At 46.5% G+C, this 14,672-nt stretch overlaps 1 protein-coding gene across 1 annotated transcript in view; it reads left to right on the forward strand.

Moving 5' to 3' along the window:
- RBSN (rabenosyn, RAB effector) overlaps positions 1–14,672 on the forward strand; it is a 30,835-nt gene that overhangs the window by 11,966 nt on the left and 4,197 nt on the right. Inside the window, exons 4-11 of the mRNA XM_021069366.1 lie at positions 929–1,029; positions 1,870–1,915; positions 2,025–2,186; positions 4,350–4,591; positions 5,833–5,903; positions 8,430–8,516; positions 12,483–12,585; positions 13,787–13,891. Of these exons, the coding sequence (XP_020925025.1) occupies positions 929–1,029; positions 1,870–1,915; positions 2,025–2,186; positions 4,350–4,591; positions 5,833–5,903; positions 8,430–8,516; positions 12,483–12,585; positions 13,787–13,891 (917 nt within the window). The remainder of the gene's footprint in view (positions 1–928; positions 1,030–1,869; positions 1,916–2,024; positions 2,187–4,349; positions 4,592–5,832; positions 5,904–8,429; positions 8,517–12,482; positions 12,586–13,786; positions 13,892–14,672) is intronic.

Here is a 14,672-nt window from a genome sequence, read left to right on the forward strand (position 1 = left end):
AGGAGTTATTTCAGACATGCCAACACAGCAAGCTACTTCCTTCCATTTGGGAGATTCGTCCTGGGTCTTGGCTGCTGGACTCAGGAAGTTACCAGTTTAACTAGCTCCCACAAGGCATCTATTCACATTTACATTGGAGGGCTATTTTGAGAAGGATTGTTCTTATTCTTATGAAAAATCATATTGTACCAACTTTGGAAGTATAGACAAGCATGGGAGTTTTTTTAAATTGCCCATAATGTTACTGCCCCTTTTTACTGAATAAAAATTCATGTGCCAGGCAGCATTCTAAGGATTTGATAAATTTTAAGTTACTTAATCCTGATTAACAATCCTGTTGGGGGAGTTCCCATCGTGGCTCAGTAGTTAATGAACTCGACCAGTATCCATGAGGACGTGGGTTTGATCCCTGGCCTCAGTGGCTTAAGGACCCTGCATTGCTGTGAACTGTGGTGTAAGTCAAAGATGCGGCTTGGATCTGGCATTGCTGTGGCCGTTGTGTAGGCCAGCGGCTATAGCTCTGGTTTGACCCCTGGCCTGGGGACTTCCATATGCCACAGGTACGGCCCTAAAAAAAGAAAAAAGAAATCCTGTTAGGTAGGTACTACTGTTTTACCTATTTTATATTCCAAGTTACAGAGAGGTTAAGGAACTTGTCCAGGGTCACACGGTGTGTGGCAGGATTGAAACTGGAGCACAGGCTGGCTCCAGTGTCCAGGCCCTGTCCTCAAGTACTTTCCTTTCGCATTTTGTGGTCCCAAGGTGACTGTGGTTAACAGTTTAGCAAATTTCCTTCCATTTGCTTTTCTAGTTTTAAAATTTATAGTAATACTCTGAAATCCTAGATTTTTTCCTTGCTTTTGAAATTCAAAGTAGAGAGGCTCCCCAGAGAAACAAGTCTTTTGTCTCCTACCTTCTCTTCTTTTAGGTGCAATGCGAAGCCATCTTTCCGACTTCAAAAAACACCGAGCTGCCAGAATTGACCATTATGTTGTCGAAGTCAATAAATTAATAATCAGGTTGGAGAAGGTAAATTTTGTTGTTTTAAGACACCTTTTCCTGCAAATTTTAGTTTTCTGGGGAGGGGGATATTTCATTTTCCCCATGTTATATACACTGTATATAACGGATGCTGGCAGGGAAACACCCCTTAAGTGGTGCTGAGGACATGGTGGAAGGTTCTAGCCTGGGCTGGTTTTACTGAAGGGGATGGCTCAAGTCAGCCACTGGCCACATACCTAGCTTTTCTCTTCCTTCCTCTGAAGCCCACTTGGCTACTGGACAGCCTTTCTGCCTTCAGATCCTTCCTTGTTGGAGTGTCCTGGCACAGTCATGCAGTGACATAGTGTGTGGTATCAAACAGCCTGCTAACCAGGCATGTGAGGGGTGTCCTGCCAGGGCCGGCATGCAGTGTGGGAACCCCTTGTCCTGTGGGATGAGAGTGCGTTTTCCATACCATGATCGCTTTATTTTACTTTGACCCTAGAAATGCTTGCTGTGTATAAGCTGGGTTGTGTGGTGGGCATGGTGGCAGCCACAGGTTCAGTTCCTCATGTGTACTTCGTAGGATTGTCTAGGAGGGTGGCGGGGGATCTGGGTGTCCTGGTGCTCTCATTAGCCACCACACCGCATCCTTGCCCACTGCTGGTTATTGCTTAAACAGGTAAGGACAGTAAAGAGATTGGAAATGGGTCCTGTGAAGGGAGGTACCTCTGTCCTCGATGAAATTACTTTTGTGACTTTGTGGGCCTGGGGACAACCAATAAGACTGAGCAATGCTGATGTGCTCATTCCCACTTGATGCCTCTGCCTGTGGAAAGTGTGTCCATCCCCAGATTAATTCCCTCTGGCACTTTTTCTCCTTGTCAGCTCACTGCGTTTGACAGAACAAATACCGAGTCTGCGAAGATCCGAGGTAACTCTAGACCTTGGCTCATGTTCCATCTATTTTTTATTTTTCTCCCCAACCAGATCTCTTTTTTGTTAATGGCCTGCTTTTCTGTTTTGTTTCGTTCTTCCCAAAGCAATAGAAAAGTCCGTGGTGCCTTGGGTCAACGACCAGGATGTCCCTTTCTGTCCAGACTGTGGGAATAAGTTCAGCATCCGCAACCGCCGCCACCACTGCCGCCTCTGTGGGTCTATTATGTGCAAGAAGTGTATGGAGCTCATCAGTCTGCCCTTGGCAAGTAGGTGGCCTGGAGGCCCCAGACCCTGATCTCCTCTGGAGAATAGCTTGTTTACTAATCACCTCTGGCTGATTTGGAGGACTTTTTGCTTAACTAATGGCCTATGGGCTCTTCATTCACTTACTTGTTGATCCCTTGTAGCCACTGCAGCCTGGGTACTGTGCAATGGCTGGGCGTGCAACAGTCTGAGCAGGGGTTGGCAGACCTTTCCCAAAAAAGATCAGAGAGTACATATTTTAGGCTTTGTGGGCCACATACAGTCTCTGTGGCATTTCTTCTTTTTTAACAACCTTTTTGAAGTGTAAAAACCATACTTAGCTTGAAGACTATGCAAAAACAGGCTGGACTTGGCTTGCAGGTTGTCGTTTGCCACCTCTGGTCTCTAAGCATCATCCATTCCCCCAAGGAGTCTAGCAAGGATGCACACTCACAAATAACTGCTTTCTAAAGAGACAAGGATGATGAGAGAAATTGGATCAGGTACCCAGATGAGCAGGCTATATCTTTGTCAGCTCTGCTTGAAGTGGCAGGTGGTGAGGCTTTAAGAGGAGACTGTAGGAGTGGATCTCGAAAACTGAGCAGCAAGCTGGTTCTTTCCTTTGCGCGGAGGGTCTCCAACAGCTCGCTCTTGTCTAGAACAGGCTGTGATGTCATAACACTAGAGATGTTGAGTGCTGCGGAGGCCAGACAGGAGGCAGGGCATAACGCTCAGGGTTAGGCGGTGGCATTTGAACAGAGCCTTGGAGGGTTGTGGAGAGGTGGTGCAGGCGGGCATCCTGGGTAAAGTGAAGAGCAGCGCACAGGTATGGAACATGGAAGGGCCCAGGGAAGGTTAGTGAGTGAGTGGGGGCAGCAGTTGGGAGCGGGGAGCACTGTTGGAGAATTGTGGGAATGAGGCTACAGAGGTTAGGTGGAGCCTGATGGTCTTAAACCTTGAGTCTCAATTAGTTAAAGGTTGCTAAAGGAGATCCCTTTGTGGTGCACCATAAACAAATCCGATAGTATCCATGAGAATGCAGGTTTGATCCCTGGCCTCACTCAGTGGGTCGGGGATCCATTGTTGCTTTGAGCTGTGGTGTAGGTTGGCAGCTGTAGCTCCAATTCGACCCCTAGCCTGGGAACTTCCACATCCCATAGGTGCAACTCTAAAAAAAAAAAAGTTGCTAAAGATGATCTCATGGGCTTCTGGCTAAATATGGGACATTTGGGGTGATTTTGCAACCCTGGAGAGTTCCGCTGACTGTGCACACACTGTTGGCTGCAGGGCACCTGGGCAACTGGACAGAAGCAGACGTTTCCTCTGTGGGACTCTGACGTCCAGTGGGCACCCATTACTTTGGTACTTTCCTTTTCTCCCAGAGATGATTCCCTATCTCACCTGAGACTTTATAAGCTGTTTTGAGGACGCTCTTCTCCTTCCTTTTCTCGGACTAATTACCTGGCATTTGCTGGGCAGTGGCTATGGGACAGCCCAGGTGAAAAAAAAAGGGGGTGCAAGTATGAATAAGACAGTTTCTGGGAGTTCCTTGGTGATGCAGTGGGTGAAAGATCTAACATGGTCACTGCTGTGGCACAGGTTCAATTCCTGGCCTGGGAAGTTATGCATGCCACTTGGTCACCAGAGATAACATAGTTTCTCCCCTCAGAGTCACAATGCCTAGGGCAGCTGTGGGGTGTCCCTAGAACTGTTGCACAGGGAAGAAGTGGTAAGTGCTCCACGAGGGTGGCATGGTAGGAAATTCTAAGAAGGGCAGATTGTTTTTGCCTCAGGGAACTGAGGAGGGCTTCCTGAAGGATGTGCAGTTTGAGCAGAGCCTTGGAAGGCATTGGAGTTGGGTGTTTGGGTGTGGAGAAGGCTGTGGAACATCCAGGGAGAGCCTGGGTTGTGTCCGAGGCATGGGGCAAGTGGAGCAGGGCAGTAGGTGGTACAGCCAGGCTAGGGGTGGGCTTCAGGGCCTCAAATATGGACTGTCCTAGGTCGTCTGGCTCTTTTCTGACTGTAGTGGCATCTCTCCCACCGCTGACAGGGAAGGTGAGGTGTGGGGGCCTCTTGGCCGTAGGCAGGGCCTGCCCTCACCTGTCTGCACCCCTGGACTCCACTGCTGTCCTGGGTGTGGGTGATTAGAGGGCTCACTGCTGCCTGCCCTGTGTTGTGCTTTCCAGACAAGCTCACCAGTGCCAGCAAGGACTCCCTGAGTGCTCACACCAGCCCCAGCCAGTCACCCAATAGTGTCCATGGCTCCCGCCGGGGCAGCATCAGCAGTGTCAGCAGCGTGAGCTCTGTCCTGGACGAGAAGGATGATGACCGGATCCGCTGCTGTACACACTGCAAGGACACGTTACTCAAGAAGGAGCAGCAGATCGATGAGAAGGAGCACACCCCTGACATCGTGAAGCTCTACGAGGTGATTCGTGTGCCGTCTTGGTCTGATTCTCAAGATTGAGCTGTGTGTTAGGTACACACCTGCAGATTTTGGAGGGTGCTTTGGGAGGTTGTTCCTTTGAATCATTTTTAGTTTCTGCCAAAAGCCACTAGCTAGGGCCTCGGTGAGTCCCGGTGTCACTGGGTATGTTGTACCAAACTTGCTCCTCACCCTTCCTTACCCACTGGAAAGTTGCAGGTTGCAGGCTTTGGTGGCCCAGGCACAGGAGGAGGGAGGGCAGTTGGCATGTGGTGTGGACAGGTTCTGTGGGTGAAGGCAGGAGCTGGAGTGGGGGGTGAACGTGGGCCGCAAGAGTCCTGGGACACTCGCTCAGGAGTTTGATAAACTGCCCAGAGGCTTAGAGCTTTCCCTTTTAAGTCCATTCAAATACCTCACCTCTCGTTAACTGCCAGCGACCTTGGGACGCCTTCAGTAGATGCCACTTTAAGGAACATAGCCTGATGCATGAACATGGGATTTAAGAGTCAGGCTGGGAGTGAGCCTGACTTGACCTGGTGAGGCCTGCAAGCTGCGAAGGATGACCCAGGTGGGGGCTGGGCAGGGAGGAGGCAGGAAATGGGGAGGAGAAAAACAGCCTGGACAGTGAAAGCAGCTTGTGCAGAACTGAGCAAAGGAGAGGTGTTTTTGTCTGATGATCACTAATGGTCACTCTTAGCAGTTCTGCAGATCAGAGTAGCTGTGTTTCTGGCATCACATGAAGATACTAAGGCTTCTAGAAATAGTGTTAATTAAACCCTTGCTGAGCTGCAGGTGTAGTTACCCATTCTTTGTGGAGCTCATGATCTGATAGCTCATGTGGGTAAAGAGCCACTGCTTTTGGCTTCCTTCTTTGAAGTGAGCCCTGGCAGTGCTTTGTGCTGGTATCTGATGTCACCCGGAGGAGAAGGAATGTAGCAGCTAATTTCTTTTCTCTGCCTTGGTAAACTCAAGTGACTTGTGTCCTGGGAAGCCTTGCTCTTCTCAAAAACATCCGGTCAAAGGTTCACCCTCACTTTTTTTCCTTCCTGCAAGATTTTCTGCTTGTAGAATAGGTGTGTAAATCAGGAAATTGATAACAATGATCAGAACAAAACAAAAAACCACTCTTGGTATTTTTTTCATTTTAGAAAACTTCATGTTTTAAATGTATCTCTGTTGATTCAACTTCTGGGTAGGCTTTTCTGTACTCTAACCACAGCTCACCTCTTCTTTTTTCTTCTTAGAAATTACGAACTTGCATGGAGAAAGTTGACCAAAAAGCTCCTGAATACATCAGGATGGCAGCATCATTAAAGTAAGTAGTTCTTCTCTGTCATTCTAATTCAATGGTGACTGTTTTCTCGCACTTTAGGTCAGTTTTTAGTAGTGAAAATAAAATTCCTAACTCTGGGCCCAACCAGAGAGTCTTCGTTGAGTTTGTATTGCTATGGCCCACATCACAGTCCTGTGTAGTCATGTTCAGATGACCCCACCTATCCTGACTGAGCATGTTTGTGAAAGGCCTCTGGTGAAGGCACCACTGTGAATGAAGTACAGTATCCAAGGGTGAACAAGACCAGTCTGCCTCATGCTCAAGCCTGGGTAGATGCCACTCCAGGTAACATTGAGGTGTCAGGCATTTCCTTTAGGGCAAGATTTGGCAAACTTTGGCCCATGGGCCATATTTAGCCTGCCATTTCTCTCTCTCTTTCTCTCTCTCTCTTTTTTTTTTTTTTTTTTTTTTTTTGACTACACCCCTGGCATATGAAAATTCCTAGGGCCTGGGATTGAATCTGAGTCACAGGTACAATTACATCACAGCTGTGGCAGTGCCAGGTCCTTAACCCACTGCACCACAGCGGGAACTCTGCCATCTCTTTCTTTTAAAATTAAGATTTAACTCATAAATTTCATTCCTTTAAAGTGTACAGTTCAGGAGTTCCTGCAGTGGTGCAGTGGGTTAAGGATCTGGTGTTGTCTCTCAGGTGGTATGGGTTGATCCCGGGCCTGGCACAATGGATTAAGGATCTGGCATTGCTGCAGCTGTGACATAGGCTGCAGCTATGGCTGGGATTCAGTCGCTGGCCCAGGAACTTCCATATACCACAGATGCAGCAAAAAAAATATAAAGCATACAGGTCAGTGGTTTTAGTACAACCATCACGTCACATTTAGTACATACAACATTCACAGAGTTTTCCAACCACCAATGCTATCTTAATTCTCCCCGGCCCGGTGCAGTGCATTAAGGTTGATGTGATTGAGACCAGGGTGATGATTGCAGATTTGTGCCAACCTTGTTATTTTCCACATGACTTGGTGATGTCAGGAAAAGTGCAGGCCTTCTCAGTTCTCGTCTGATGTTCTTTTTGTAAACTGTGCAGTTGAAATGATGGGAGTTCCTATCTTGGCACAGTGGAAACGAATCCAACTAGGAACCATGAGGCTGCGAGTTTGATCCCTGGCCTTGCTTAGTGGGTTAAGGATCCAGGGTTGAGGCTCGGATCTAGTGTTGCTGTGGCTCTGGTGTAGACCAGTAGCCTGGGAACCTCCATATGCCATGGGTACGGCCCTAAAAAGACAAAAAAAAAAAAAGAAAGAAATGATGAAACAACTTTACTGAATCCTTAGATTGCAATGCATATCTAGATTTTTCCAGCTACCACTGCCTTATAGATGGGAAAACAGGTAAACAGGGCAGTTTTTTTCTGCTTATTGAACTTAAATTGCTGTTGCCTCAGGGAGTTAAGGGGCCATTGCTGAGGCTGGGTTAATAGCTGAGAGATGGTCTGAAATGTTTCTCTCTCAGTAGATACTGATTAAACTTGTCCCTTGTGCTAATTACTAGGGATAAAAAAATGAAAAATCGGGAGTTCCCGTCATGGCGCAGTGGTTAACGAATCCAACTAGGAACCATGAGGTTGTGGGTTCGATCCCTGCCCTTGCTCAATGGGTTAACGATCTGGTGTTGTCGTGAGCTGTGGTGTAGGTCGCAGATGTGGCTCGGATCCTGCATTGCTGTGGCTGTGGCATAGGCTGGCAGCTACAGCTCCGATTGGACCCCTAGCCTAGGAACCTCCATATGCCAAGGGAGCGGCCCAAGAAATGGCAAAAAGACAAAAAAAAAAAAAGAAAGAAAAGAAAAATCATTGTCCCTGCACTTGAAATTCAACAGCCTAGTGGCAGTGGCAGACTTGTAAATGACTCCTTCTCTGTGGTAACTGCCCTACTCCTCTGGCCTTCCGGGTGTCCCCTCCTCCACCCTGGGCAGAACTGTACCCTGTCACCTCCTTTTTTGAGTTGGAGTCCAGGTGCTTTTCTCACACAGGGAGCAGTTGTCCATAAGACCCGGAGCAGGGGCTACTGACACAGTGCCATGTGGGCTGTGGCCTGGAGTCCTTGGTCAGCTTTCCTGTTGTTCCTCTGCTCCCTGAGTAGTCTTTGAGTGAGAAAATCAGCGTGCCTTCTCCTCTGATGTAGTGTAACCAGCTCATTCAGTAAACTGCTTCATTCATCTTATTAGATGCGCTGAAATTATTCAGAGGAAGTAGGCTGAAGTAGATTCTGTCACATTTATTTTGGCGACCAGCTTAGGAGCTGGTCCTCATAGGCCTTGGCACTAGTGTGTCCCTGCAATATCTGCAAATTAAAAGCAGCTTCCTGTTGATTGCCAGTTATAATATTCTGAGAAGGAATGAGCACACATTCCACACAGGTTCTTTTGGAGAGAATTAACCATCTCCCCCTTTGTGAGGTCTTAAACCTGTAGAGTTCTTTTACACCGCACTCTCCATTCAGTGCCATGAAACTTAGAGCAAACATCTCTGTGATTTCTCCCTAGTGCTGGAGAGACAACCTACAGCCTGGAACATGCCAATGACCTTCGAGTGGAAGTGCAGAAAGTCTATGAGCTAATAGATGCTCTGAGGTAAGGTCTGTTGTCAGGTGTTGTTTTACCTGCTGCTTTGAATGGAAGAGGTGCTGTTTTCCTGAGGTGGCGGGTGACCAGCAGACCTGAGCTTCCCCAGTCCTGGTGACAGCAGGTCTGTGTGAGAAGGAGGCTAAGGAGCTGCCAGCTTTGGCCCTCAGTGCGTCTCAGTAACTTGGTTAAGGATTTCTAATGTTCGTTATTATTAAAGGAATGGGAGCTGGTTGACACCAGATGTATATCAGTCACTGCAGTCACTGGCTATTTGCAAACAGAGTAGCTCTTTTTTTTTTTTTTCCTTGGTCTTTTTAGGGCCACACCTGTGGCATATGGAGGTTCCCAAGCTAGGGGTCCAATCGGAGCTGCAGCTGCCGGCCTATGCCAGAGCCACAACAATGCTAGATCTGAGCTGCGTCTGTGACCCACACCACAGCTCACGTCAACGCCGGATCTTCAACCCACTGAGCAAGGCCAAAGATTGATCCCACAACCTCATGGTTCCTAGTCAGATTTGCTTCTGCTGTGCCACAACAGGAACTCCCAGAGTAGCTCCTTTATTCTATCAGAGATACCCTGTGAGGTAGGGATTAACATCCCCATTCTACTGGTGAGAGAATGCCCCACAGCTAGCAGAAGTGCTGAGGCCAGGATGGAAACACAGATTCTTTCAGGTGGACAGCTGCCTTTTTTTTTTTTTTTTTCTTTTTAATAAATTTTATTGAAATATAAGTGATTTAGACAATGTTGTGTTACTTTCAGGTGTACAACAAAGTGAATCAGCCATACATATACATGTATGTCCACTCTTTTTCAGATTCTTTCCCCATATAGGCTATCACAGCGTATTGAATAGATTTCCCCAAGCTATTGGTAGGTCCTTATTACCAAACAGTTTTGTATATAGTAGTGTGTATATGCCAATCCCAACCTCCCAATCTGTCCTTCCCCCTTTGGTAACCATAAGTTTGGTTTTAAAATCTTTTGAGTCTGTCTCTGCTTTGTGAATAAGTTTTTTATATCATTTTTTATTAGATTCCACATGTTAGTGATCTCATCTTTGTCCTTTTCTTGTCTGATTTCACTTAGTATGATAATCTCTGTGTCCATTCAGTTTGCTGCAAATGGCATTGTTTCATTCTTTTTTTTTTTTTTTTAAGGGCTATAGCCTACAGCATATGGAGGTTCCCAGGCTAGGGGCCAAATTGGAGCCATAGCCACCGGCCTACACCACAGCCACAGCAACACCAGATCCAAGCCTCGTCTGCAACCTTTGCCACAGCTCACAGCAATGCTGGATCCTTAGCCCACTGAGCAAGCCCAGGGACCAAACCTTTGTCCTCATGGATACTAATCAGATTCGTTTCCACTAAGCCATGATGGGAACTCCCATTTTGTTCTTTTTTGTGGCTGAGAAATATTCTGTTTTGCATGTGTGTACCACATCTTTATCTAGTACACTGTCAATGGATATTTAGGTTGCTTTCATGTCTTGGCTATTGTAAATAGAGCTGCAGTGAACATAAGGGTGCATGTATTCTTTCGAATTAGGATTTTTTCCAAATATATACCCAGGACTGAGATTGCTAGATTATATGGCAGTTCTGTATTTAGTTTTTTCAGAAACCTCCACACTGCTCTCCACAGTGGTTACACCAACCTACATTCCCACCAGCAGTGTAGGAGGGTTTCCTTTTCTGCATTTCCTCTCTAGCATTTATTTTTTGTAGATTTTTTTTTTTTTTTTTTTTTTTTTTTTGTCTTTTGTCTTTTTGTTGTTGTTGTTGTTGTTATTTCTTGGGCTGCTCCCGCGGCATATGGAGGTTCCCAGGCTAGGGGTTGAATCGGAGCTGTAGCCACCGGCCTACACCAGAGCCACAGCAACTCAGGATCCAAGCCGCGTCTGCAACCTACACCACAGCTCACGGCAACGCCGGATCGTTAACCCACTGATCGAGGGCAGGGACCGAACCCGCAACCTCATGGTTCCTAGTCGGATTCGTTAACCACTGCGCCACGACAGGAACTCCTATTTTTTGTAGATTTTTTTGATGATGGCCATTCTGACTGGTGTGAGATCTCACTGTAATTTTGATTTGCATTGCTCTGATAATTAGTGCTATGGAGCATCTTTTCATCTGTTTTTTAGCCATCTATCTGTCTTCTTTAGAGAAATGTCCATTTAGGTCTTCTCATTTTTTTTTTTTTTTTCCTTTTTAGGCCCGTATCTGTAGCATATGGAAGTTCCCATGCTAGGGGTCAGATCAAAGCTGCAGCTGCTGGCTTATGCCCCAGCCACAGCAGTGCTGGATCCAAGCCTCATCTGCAACCTCCACAACAGCTTGTGGCCATGCCGAATCCTTAACCCACTGAGCGAAGCCAGGGGTCAAACTCACATCCTCATGGATACTAGTCGAATTCTTAACAATGGGAACTCCCTGCCCATTTTTTTTAATTGCGTTTTGGGTTTTTTTGATATAAGGCTGTATGAGATGTTGGTATATTTTTTGCAGATTAATTCCTTTTGGTTGCTTTGTTTGCAAAGATGTTCTTCCCTGTGGACTATCTTTTTGTATTTTTAATGTTTTCCTTTTCTGTGCAAAAACTTTTAAGTTTAATTAGGTCCCATTTTTTATTTTTGTTTTTATTTTCATTACTCTGGGAGGTGGATCCAGAAAGATACTGCTTTATGTCAAAGAGTGTTCTGCCTATATTTTCCGCTAAGAGTTTTAGAGTATCCAGCCTTACATTTAGATCTTTAATCCATTTTGAGTTTATTTTTGTGCATGGTATAAGAAAATGTTCTAGTTTTTCTTTTTTTGGCCCACAGAATGTGAAAATTTCCGGGCCAGTTTTAATTGCTTTTGTTTTTCTGTTTTGTTTGTTTGTTTGTTTGTCTTTTTTGCTATTTCTTGGGCCACTGCCTCGGCATATGGAGGTTCCCAGGCTAGGGGTCCAATCAGAGCTGTAGCCACCGGCCTACGCCAGAGCCACAGTAACTCGGGATCCGAGCTGCGTCTGCAACCTACACCACAGCTCATGGCAACGCCGGATCGTTAACCCACTGAGCGAGGCCAGGGATCAAACCTAAATCCTCAAGGTTCCTAGTTGGATTCGTTAACCACTGCGCCACGACGGGAACTCCCTCTGTTTTGTTTTGTCTTTTTAGGGCTGCATCTGCGGCATATGGAGGTTCCCATGCTAGGAGTCAAATCGGAGCTGTAGCCTCTGGCCTATGCCACAGCCACAGCCACACCAGATCCGATCTGCGTCTGTGACCTACACACAGCTCAGGGCGACGCCAGATCCTTAACCCACTGAGCGAGGCCAGGGATCGAACCTGCGTCCTCATGGATACTAGTCAGATTTGTTTTCACTGAGCCACGATGGGAACTCCCCAGGCCAAATTTTGAACTCAAGCCATAGCAGTGACCCAAGCTGCTGCAGTGACAATGCTGGATTCTTAGCTGGCTGTGCCACAAGGAAACTCTGACAGCTGCTTTTTAATTGTGTGCTGGCTGTGGGGTTAGATCAGCCCTTTGCAGGGTAGGAAGTACAGTGACTCAGCGGATGTGGGACACTTGTCCATCTAAGCATGCAGGACTGGCAACATAATTGGCAGGGTCTGGTACAAAATGAAACTGTAGGTCCCTTGTCCAATTAAGACTATAAGGCAGTGGTAACAGAAGATTAAACTAAGCATGGACCCTTCTACTGCACAGGCTACTTGCCCACATGCTGGCCCTGCACCTGTGGCCAGTGCTTCAATGCTGAGTGTTTGTCATTGACCCCGTGCTTGTTAGGGGCCTTGGATACAGCCACAGGGTAAGAAACGGGCTTTGCCTCCAAGGACACTTTAGTGGTGTCTCTCACCCACCTCTTCGCAAACGTCGCTGGCATGCAAGCCTGGCAACTCAGGTTTCTGAGGCTGGTAGCGCCTGTTACATTGATGTGTTTGTTCCAATTCAGTAAGAAGATCTTAACCTTAGACGTGAAGCAGGACCCTCCACCACATCCAAACACTTTGCGGCTGCAGAGGATGATCAGATACTCAGCTACACTTTTTGTGCAGGTAAAGCTATCTAGGGGAGGGGTAGACATGGCATGCTTGCCTCTCCTGCTCATCTGCCGCTCAGAAGGCAGACTGGGCCAATGGTGTATTTGTACATGTATTACTCTTTAAGATTATAGATGCAATATGCCACATCTAGAGAAAAATCTGGATATCAAAGAAAAGTAAATACGCCTTTTAGTTCTATATCCCTACTATTATGCCTCATGCTGATATAGTTTCTTTTTTTTTATTCCATTTGCATTGGTTACATAAAGTAATCATAATTAGTGCATATTTGCAAATTTGTCTTTTTAACCACTGAATTTTATATTCTAAACACTTTTTTATATAGTCCCAAATAGCTTGTTTGAATGACTATAGCAGTCTCCTTGCTCTGTACACCACCTTTTTTAACTGTTCCCCTTTCACTGGGCGTTTGATAGGTTTCCATTTTTTGCTGTTGTGAGTATTGCCTGATGGACATACTTGCATGTAGCATTTCCTTTTTGGGATAAGCTCTGGCACTCTTCCTAGGCTGTTGGCTAGGAGGAAACAGGTGATTGTTCAGGGGCAGACTAGACCTAGGTGGTTGCATCTGAGTTGTTTCTACCTCAGAGAGCCCTTGTGAGAGTCACAGTCAATCCCCTGGGGCTCCTGACAGAGTTCTAAGCATCCTATTGGATCATTTTTCCAGCAGCCTAATGCAGTGAGGCCCTTCCTCCTCTCGATTAGTGACTTATGCCAGTTGTTTGATGAGTGCCTGCTGTGTACCAGGCAGAGTCATAGGTGCCGGGTGTCCTTCTGTGAATAAAGAGACATTCTTGTTCTCATAAAGCTGACATTCTAGAGGGCGGATAGATAAGAAACAACTGAAATACATTGGCATCAGAGGACGAAGAGTGCTGGGGAGAAACCTAAAGAAGGAAGGGGCAGGGCTCAGATGGAGGCTTATAGATGTCCCCAGGGCTGGCAGGAAAAGGCCTCACTGAGAACGTGACTCAGTTGGATGTCTGATGTTGATCATTTCATGAGGGCCAGCCCATGAGGAAGTTTGCTTTGGGCCGCTTTCACGGTTGGGCCCATCCCTGCTACTGCTAATGAACAGCACTGTCCCAGGGTGGAGCAGCTTCGCTGAAGTGGTCTCTCACTATAGAGCTTCCCCTTCATTTTTTTCCTGAAAGGACTGACTAAAGTTGTGTAAAATTGTGATTGCCTACAGGAAAAATTGCTTGGTTTAATGTCACTGCCAACCAAAGAACAGTTTGAGGAACTGAAAAAGAAAAGGAAGCAGGAAATGGAAAGGAAGAGGATCCTGGAGAGACAGGTGAGGGCAGCCTGGGGACGCTGGCGTCTGGCTTCTTCCTTGTGGCTCCCTTGTGCATTGGGGCCTTGAAGGCTCCCAGGACGTCCTGTGAGGTTGTCCTAAGTCAAAACCTGTCACCGTCTCTAGTTGACATTTTCCTTCTGTTCTGACTAGACTCTCATCTTTAGAAACCAGAATAATTGCTTGTTTATCTCCCCAGGTCCTATTTTTCTTTCAGAGGTTGTACCGATTTCCTCCTGTCCAGAATACCTTAGAGACTGGAAGTCTTCCCCCGGTACAGGTTGCAGAGACCCAGACACCAGGGAGTTCTTTGTAGAACACTTTGGAATATGCAGCTTCAAACAGAGAGTAATATGTGCATTGAAGATTATATGAGGAGTTCCCTTGTGATGCAGTGGGTTAAAGACCTGGCATCATCACTGCTGTGGCATGGGATCAATCTCTGGCCTGGGAATTCTGCATGCTGAAGGCGTGGTCAAAAGAAAAACAAAAAATTGGTTGAGATTCTAGTGTATATGAGTGGAAATAGTGGAAATAGACCTCAGAGGTAAGGCAAGTGTATGGCCAGTGAATCTAAGATTGAGAAAAGCTTATCCCTTAACTCACTGTTACTGGTTAATTTTTTTTTTTTTTTTTGGCTACCCGGGAAGCATGTGGAAGTTCCTAGGCCAGGGATCAAACTGAGCCACAGCAATAACAATGCTGGATCCTTAACCTGCTCAGCCCCCAAAGAACTCCTGTTATTTGTTATTTTAATTTTGAAAATCAGGGTTTGTCCCTC

Source organism: Sus scrofa, chromosome 13, assembly GCF_000003025.6.
Source record: "Sus scrofa isolate TJ Tabasco breed Duroc chromosome 13, Sscrofa11.1, whole genome shotgun sequence".
NCBI classification, from domain to species: domain Eukaryota; kingdom Metazoa; phylum Chordata; class Mammalia; order Artiodactyla; family Suidae; genus Sus; species Sus scrofa.